The 8724-nt window shown below is 36.3% G+C and overlaps 1 protein-coding gene across 1 annotated transcript; it reads right to left on the bottom strand.

Annotated features, from left to right (window-relative positions):
* Positions 1 to 3960: 3960 nt before the first annotated feature.
* On the bottom strand, positions 3961 to 6162 carry LOC146480049 (uncharacterized). The gene has a single exon (XM_085110126.1). The coding sequence runs from the start codon at positions 6091 to 6093 to the stop codon at positions 5164 to 5166; it is 930 nt and encodes a 309-aa protein (XP_084966252.1). The 5' UTR covers positions 6094 to 6162; the 3' UTR covers positions 3961 to 5163.
* Between the last annotated feature and the right edge of the window lie 2562 nt (positions 6163 to 8724).

The following is an 8724-nucleotide window of genomic DNA, read 5'->3' as shown; positions in this document are numbered from 1 at the left end:
AAGTCATTCACGTCTTTTTTTATTAATATGCTAAGGTAGTAAAATGTTGGCTTTGTGGCATAATATGTTCATTAAGGGTGATCCATGATTCGCTTAGCTCATTTTTTAGAGTCTCAGAGCTTCTTTTCGTGAATTTTTTCTGTATTTCCTTTTTGAGTTGACTAGCCCATTTTACAGTTGTGTGCTTAGTGGACTGGACTCTGAGTTGAAGTTGACTTTCTTTTGATCCAAACCTCAGTGTCTTTCAAACGTAAACGCACTAGTAAACTTAAGAATGATATGATTTTTAAATGCCAAGCAGTGAAGTTTGTATCAAAACAGAGTCAACTCCAGATTCGATCAACTCAAAGACCAGGTCACTAAGTAGACAACTGTAAGATGATCTTGTTTCTTTTTTTTTTTTTTTTTTTTTTTTTTTTTTTTTTTTTTTTTTTTTTTTTTTAATAGCCATTTATTTGCAAAAACACATTACTTACATTACGGGCTAAATACATCACTGGACAATACAGTATTCTACCAACAATACAGTGCTTACTGGTTACTTACACTTGTCTACTAACAATACAAGACTCTAATTACAATTCAACACATATCAGACAGTAAAATGGCTTTCGCTCCTTACAATTACGGCTACTTACAATATATACTAACTTACGACTAAATTTAAACTACCTAATTACATCCAATCGTTACTTCACATTATGTACAGCAACATAGCTTACCGCCTACTTACTAATCTTCGTTATTAACTTATTGGATTTTAATTGATCATTTGGGACTGGAGGGCGTTCTTCAATGGGCTCCATTTCTTTTTAAAAGAATTTAGGGTATTATTATCTAAAGCGATTTGCTTTTCAATTTTCATGGAGTTCATGAGCAATTGTTTATATAGTTGCACCTTGGGTATGATGTTTCTCAGTTTACAGTTGTATATATAATGTCTAGCAATAAGAAGTGAGTGATGTAAAAGTAGATGTGAGACATCGTTAATTAAGCCTAAACAGAGAGTGGGAGAGAGAGAAATGTCTTTCAAATCTTGAAGGTGTTGGGATATCCATTCAAATAAACTTTTCCAGAATGCCTGAGTATGTTTGCAGTGCCAAAACAGGTGAACCAGAGTTTCAGTAGTTTCACCACAAAAGGAGCAGGTGTCGACTTGTTTTATACCTATCTTGCAGAGAAAGTCGTTTGTAGCAATTCGTCTATGAAGAAACTTAAACTGGAATGCTCTAAGCTTTGTTTCTCTTGTACAGAGGAATGGTAAATAATAAGTTTTTTTCCAGTTAATGATCGAATCTTGAACTATACTCCCTTCAGAAAGCCATTTTTCTTCACTCCGCAATGGTGTGGAAGCCTTTTTTTGGACAAGGCGTCTATAAAATTCTTTGCAAATATTTGAATGAGACAGAAGAATCGCTATATCATTTGAAAGAGAGTTGTGTAAGACTGGTGAGCATGATTTCTTAAATTGTTTTAGCGCCGATATAACTTTAAAGTACTCAAGATAATTAGTTTTAATATTATATTTATCTATGAATGCATTATAGCTTAAGAAAGTCTGATCTTTGTTAAGTAGATCTTTAACTTCTGTTACCCCTGCCTTGAACCAGGCTTTGTAAAAGAAAGGTCGGTTCTCTATTCTGATTAGTGAGTTATGCCATAAAAACATAGAGTCAAAATCAAGGTTCTTCTCTCTGTAATTTAAATTGGTCCAGTGTTCGATAATTTCCCTCAAAAAAGGATCCTTTATGTTAAGCTGTAAAACGTCTTGCGGTTTAAGGTTACTTAAAAACACTGCTTTGCCTCCATGCTTCTGGAGGTAGTAATCAACGAAAAGCTTCCATTTCCCCTGATTATCATTATTTAAGTAACCTTGTATCCACTTCATTTTCAGAGATTCATTAAAACTTTGAACATCTATCATCTTGAGACCCCCTTTATCGTAGTCATTAATCATTTCCACTCTTTTGATTTTATCCCCTTTTTTGTCCCAGAGAAAATCATACAACAAAGAATTAATTTCTTTAAGTGCACCTTGATGCGTTGGGAGAGAGGATAGAACATGCACAATTTGCGATACTGCCAGAGATTTAATGATCGTAATTTTACCTAGAAGAGTCAACCTTCTTGCAGACCAGCTATTTAGGATGTTTTTTATTCTCTCAATTTTTCCGGAAAAATTATCGTAAAAAGCGTTTTTCTCTACAGTCGAAAACCAGACTCCCAAGGCGTAAACCTTTCTCTCAGCCCATGTTATAGGTTTGTTAGAGAGTAATACTGCATTTGAATTTTTCGATGATCCGATCCAGAGGGCTTCCGTTTTGTCGTAGTTAACTTTCAAGCCGGATATCAAAGCAAATGCGTCAAGTAAGTATAGAGTTCTAGAAAAGGAGGATTGTGAGCCATCTAAAATCACTGTCGTATCATCTGCGTATTGCGAGAGTTTGCACTCAGTGCCCCGGATCGTGATTCCACGAATTTCATTATCCTTCCTTACTGTGCTACCCAATATTTCTGCACATAAAATAAACAAATAAGGGGAAAGAGGGCAGCCCTGTCTCACACCGCGACTTAACGTAAAGAAATCGGAGGACCATCCGTTGTTTTGGATACAACTGCTTATATCAGTGTAAAATAATTTTACCCATGCAATCAAGGATGTTCCAAAGTTATAGTATTTTAGAGTTTTCTCAATAAAGCTCCATTCTACACTATCGAAGGCCTTCTCGAAGTCGACAAATAATAGAAGGCCAGGGATTTGTTCTGTATCTGTGTAATTTATTATACTATCGAGAAGTCTGATGTTCTCTCCAATAAATCTGTTTTTTAAAAAGCCGGTCTGATCGTTGTTGATTATCTTTGGTAGGACTTTACGTACTCGATTAGCAATGGATTTGGCTGCTATTTTGCAATCACAATTAAGAAGTGTAATTGGTCTCCAGTTCTTTAAGAAATGAGCAGGTTTGTTCTTCTTTGGTATGAGGGTGATTAATCCTCTCCTTTGAGTAATTGATAGAAGGCCGTTTGCATATGCACAATTTAGTGCGTTTAGAAGATAATGATGTATGTCTTTCCAGAAAACCTTGTAAAATTCGGCTGGGAGGCCGTCACTTCCAGGGCTTTTGTTTGCTTCCATTGATTTCAGGCTTTCTAAGCATTCAGCTTCGGTCAATAGACCTTCGCATTCTTTTTGTTCGTGCGCCTCTAGCAACAGGGTATTTCCTTCTGGGAAAAAGATGTCCTCAAGCTCTGCATTAACTTGTGGATTGCAGGAAGAATACAGTGATTGGTAGAAGGATTTTGCCTCTTTTAATATCTCAGTGTCCGTCTTAATGGTACTATTGTCATCTAGCTGAAGGTTTTTAATGGTTTTTTTATTAAAATGTCTTTTTTCCAAATTCAGAAAATATTTTGTGTTTTTTTCTCCTTCATTATACCAGCGAGACTTGGATCTTATAATTGTTCCACGGGTTTTATATTTCGATATTTCTTCTTTCTGGAGAATCTTAATATCTAATTCGTTAGAAATGTTAGTTTTGTCTGTTTCCGAGAGATTGTTTTCTTCCAGTTTCTTTTGAAGAGATAATATATCGGTTTCTAAGCTTGACTCCTGTGATTTCATTTTGGTTTTCTTTTTCTTTGCGTAGTGAAGGGAGCTTGATCGAATTTGCATTTTCATAGTGTCCCAAAGGAGAACGGCGTCAACCTCTGTGTCATTTTTGTAATCATTCGCCACATCATTGATTGTTTCCTTGATTAAGTCAACATACTCGCTATCTAACAAGAAGGAGGTATTCAGTTTCCAGAAACCTGGTCCCCTAGGATTTTTATTATTTGCGAGATGTAGTGTTATTAGAGAATGGTCAGTTTTATAGCCAGGTAGAATGTCCGCTTTTGTAATCGTTGTACTTAAACTGGAACTGGTCAAAAAGAAGTCTAAACGACAGTTCACATCGGGTTTCCTCCTTCTCCAGGTGAATCGTTTGACATCTGGATTAAGGGCACGCCAGATATCTACTAAATCTAACAGGCTAGCAATGTACCGAACTTCTTTTAACGAATTTTTATGAGTGGTCGGGTTTCCCCCAGATTTGTCTTTTTCAACTTCCAGGACCAAGTTATAATCACCTCCGAGGACTATCTCTTCGCAGTCGAAAGAGAGAAGCTGATTGAGCACACTTTTAAAGAAGGTGGGGTTATCGTCATTTGGCGCATAAACATTTACTAAGGTCAAAGTCTTATCCTCTGTTTTGATGTCTACTATGACAAATCTTCCCTCTGGATCAGAGAATTGTTTCAGAATTTTGTGTTCAAAATTATTGTTAAAAAGTATACAAGTTCCGGCACTAGCACTTGAATAGCTGCTAAAAACAGCTGAGAAACCCCATTCTGAAGTCCACAAGATCTCTTTCTCTTTAGTACAATGAACTTCTTGAAGAAAATAAATTGCGTAGTTTTTTAACTTGAGCCAGCGAAAGGTCTCACGCCTTTTCATGGTATTCGACAGCCCTCGCACATTTAAGGAACAGATCACTAAATCCTCGGCGTAGGTGTTGATTGTAATGAGGTGTGGATGAAGACTATTGGTAGGATTTTCAAAGCGGTAAAGATATGCGTGACCGCTAACACCTTGCATAACGAAGCATTATTATTGGACGTAACAAGAAAAATGCATTTGGAGAAGCCAAAATAAAATACGTGCGTAAACAGAACACGAAAATACACATAACAAACTACATAAAATTCATCCTGGGTTGTGAAGTACACAAAATGCAGTAAATAGGACCGGAAAGACAGACTTACATTAACGTACACGTAAACCAACAAAAAGGCGTTCGCTATTAGACTAAGGTCTTTTGATGAAGGAGCCATGTAGCTCGATCACTTCAAAATCAATAGCGCGAGGCCCAATAAAAACTCAACTTTTGCAATGCGCGCCGTTCTATAAGGCGGTTTGGTTTTGGCTGAAAAGCGCGTCACCGCCCGCAAAAACAAATATTACATCTATAATATGGCGTTTGTGTTATTGGAAAAAGAAAAATAAATAAATATATATATATATGTATATTGTATTAACGGGGAGGAAATATATCCATTTCTCCAGAAATTATATCAGTTGTACATATTTATGTATATATATTTCCGAAATGATCATAATTACCGCTAAATATCTAGTGTTTTTCCTACTGGCCAAAGCTTACCTCGAATATACAATTTGTCTGGTTGTGCCTTACTAAAGGTAGCAGGGATTCTATTTTCTCTGGCCTTTCTGAATGTGTCCATTTGATTCTTCCTTCTTTGTACGATTTCATGTGGGAGGTCTTGATACATCTTATAAGCTGTCCCCCGGAGTCGTCTTCCTAAAGACAGGATTTTCTCGCAGTCTTTAAATCTAAGGAATCGCGCGAGAATTGGTCTTGACTCATCGGTTTTTTTCCTTCCCAGTCGATGAACTCTTTGTATTTCTACTGTATGGGCGTCTCGGAATCCCAGGTCAGTCTCAAGGAAAGTGCGAAGCCTTTGCTCTGTGTCTTCGTCGTCGTTGTCGTCTTCGCTGATATTTTCAAATTTTATATTTTCGCGTCTTGAGTACGCCTCCAGGTAAAGGTTCTTGGTCTCTACATCTTTAATTTTGTTGTCGAGATGGTTGTTTTGTCGTTCAAGCTCGTTTAGCTTCTCTTCGAGGTTTTCGCGTTGCCTTTTAAGATCGTCGAGCGACGCTTTGTACTTTTCTTGACTGAAGCTCAGGCTTTCTTTCAAGTCGCTAATGTCGGCTGTAGCGGATTGTTGAAAGCTCTCCAGTGATTGCGTTCTCGCTTCCAGTTTTACGAGGGTATCCTGAATTTTGTTCACCGATTTCTCGATTGAATCGAGTTTTCCAAGTTTTTGGAGTATCACTTGGAGCTTTTGTTGTACATCTTCTACCATACTTGCGGCCGCCATGAATTCGTCGTCACCTTCGTTGACTTGCTGAGTATCAATTGAAGAATTCGGCGAACCTCTAGGCTTTTTTGCGTCCGGAGATTCCTCTGCAGATGAGTTAGAGGATCTATTTCTTCGTTTAGTTAAGATGTTTTGGAAGAAATCGGCCATTAAATTTTACATAAACGGAAAATCTTAGCGGACGGCTCGGCCATGCTGCTTACTCCTCCGCCGCGCGCATGACTCTTCCAAGATGATCTTGTTTCTTGTTGATTTTGTTCGTACCCAGAAAAGTGTACGTTTTCAATAACCTGAGAAGGTATCTGGGAACCAGACTACTTACTTTTCGATTTTGTCATTTTGTTTTGTTTTGATTTTAACCATATAGTTTTTGTTTGTTTATTTTTTTTTTTTGTCACTTGTCAGTTTTTTGTTGGTCCTAAGTGAACACGTTTTGCAAAATGGCATTTAATGAACATTAAAAAAAACTTTTATGTACTGACTGTAGCTAGTATTGCCTTCTTAGATACTCTATCCATAAGAAATGAGATATATTACAAAATATAATTTGTAGGATCTAAGTACGACATTTTTCTTAATAGCCCGATTTCGATATATTAATATTCAGCCTGAAACAATAAAATCATTGCGAAGCTCCGGGGAATAAACCCACATAACAATAAAAATCCCCTAGTCCTTCGTACAGAGCAATTTCACAGTTATATAACTGATGAAAACATATTTTGGTTCAGTATGGTTTAGGCCTTAAGTGAATAAAGGTGTTTTTATCAGTCAGTGACAAAGCCAGACTCCTGAGTCACTGACTGACAAATACATTATTCTCATTTAATCACCGAGCTGAAAACATATCATCACGTTTCTTCCATTGCACATGTGCCACACTTCAACATTCAAATCCTATCAATATGCAGGACGTTTGTGACATACTTTCTATGACCTAGCCTCAGCGAGTCTTCTAGAGCAGATAATCGCTTCGACTCCTCTCAAAAAAGCTCAGTTTTTATGCATGTGTCACCGACTGATAAATAAATCTTTCTCATGTTTTCCGTTTTCTTGTCTTAAAATAAACAACCAAAATAGGGGTGCTATCTAGTTAGCATCCATTTGATAATAATCCTGCCACTGAAACTGCAGAAAAAATCCTTAATGATTTCGGTGACTTAGTTATGTAATCATCTTCACATTCACCTTGGCTTAATGATTTGCTTTGAAAGGAAAGTAATAAAACTTTCAAAACAATTTACGTTAATAAATTAATGTCAATATGAGAAACTAAACAACTTTTACACAGGCCAGAAAATGTTTGGAAATGTAATTCAAGGTTGATAATGAAGATCTGTGCAAAAGTATATAAAACAATCCCAAAGAAAGTGTTGTAAGCTAAAAATATCTAGACATTCGATTGGCGAATTGGGAAGAAAACCCAACTGCATTTGCGTGTATGTTGTAAAGATAGAAGCAATATTTCGAACATAAGCAGAGATCGTGATCTTAGGTGGTTTTGACCCAGGAGAAATAAGCCTGTGAATGACTTGACTTAAACAATTAGCTGCATGGTAGATTTGTTAATGGGTGTACATGTACATACGCAACAAGAGAAAACGTTTTTGATGATGATGACTCAAATTTATTAAAACAATACGAAAACTGGAATATGAATGATTCCGCTTGTAGAAAGTATCCAAACATTGGAAGGTAAGCTTTTGTTCTATTATAATTGAGAGCAGTCTTTTATTTTTTATGGCAATCACCATGGGTGGTGCAATCGCAGGAGAATGATTTTGGTTCCGTGGGTTATCTCAACTTTATTAGTACACCGGGTGATAAGTCTGGATAGGATATTTGTTAACCAGTTCAAATCACTGCACGCCAAAAGGGGTACACATTTCCTCCGCAATGAAGATACAAGAGTTTAAAGTAAGTTTTCAAGGTGATTTCACCCTCTTATTTTTGAATTGTCTCACCAATTTTGGTAATATGGTTCCACAAACGGTAATAGTCTCCGAGCAGTGATAAAAAATACCAAGGTACAACAAAACAAAACGCAGCTGATAGAAAGACAACTTCTTCCTTTGTTGCTAAAAATACGTCTTGTCATAATGACCGATTAGAAAATCCCTTGCTTGATTTGCAAATGAGACAAACAAAGTTTAAGGCACAAAAGATGAAGCGCAGGTTATCAACAGAGAAATAAAATAGGAAAGGCATGACATCATTAATAAAGTTTATACCCAAACTTCCGAAACAGATTAAATTATAAATATCCAACAAAAAAAATTGTCATCATTATTTTGCTTCGGGTAAGCGATGTTATGGGAATGGACTTTAAAGTTTTGGCTTACAACTTCAAAAACTGCACCATGGTAGCATCTAGTACAGTGGCACCAAAATGGGCACATTCGGCTTTAAACAAATTCGTATGACTACCTTTCAAGACCAGTGAAAATATTTTCTTTCTAAAAACATAAAATATGGAATATTTTCACTCCCGTGATATCTTTTCCTTAAACAGTTAAATGAAACAATCCAGCCTAGCTTTGTTTATTATGAATGCTAGACAGGCTTGACATCAACTAATGAAAAAGGAAACACCTGAATCTGATTTTACATTTGAAAGATTTTATATTAATGCAGCTAACATTTAGATGAATGGAAGAGTAAACTGCTACAAAACAACTTAACGTGATTCATGCCAATATTTTTACTGGGGAACCAAAATGCACTAAATTTTCATTCAACGTCTGTACATTCAGACATGAGAATAATTGTTTATTAGTAAAT

This window comes from Pavona decussata, unplaced genomic scaffold (genome assembly GCF_977016875.1).
Source record: "Pavona decussata unplaced genomic scaffold, jaPavDecu1.1 SCAFFOLD_56, whole genome shotgun sequence".
Lineage (NCBI taxonomy): Eukaryota > Metazoa > Cnidaria > Anthozoa > Scleractinia > Agariciidae > Pavona > Pavona decussata.
Note: the sequence above shows the minus strand (reverse complement) of the source record. Positions and strands in the feature narration are given on the sequence as shown.

What these genes read in the sequence shown, in the direction of transcription:
- LOC146480049 (XM_085110126.1), bottom strand. Translation starts at nt 6,093, where the DNA reads ATGGCCGATTTCTTCCAAAACATCTTAACTAAACGAAGAAATAGATCC.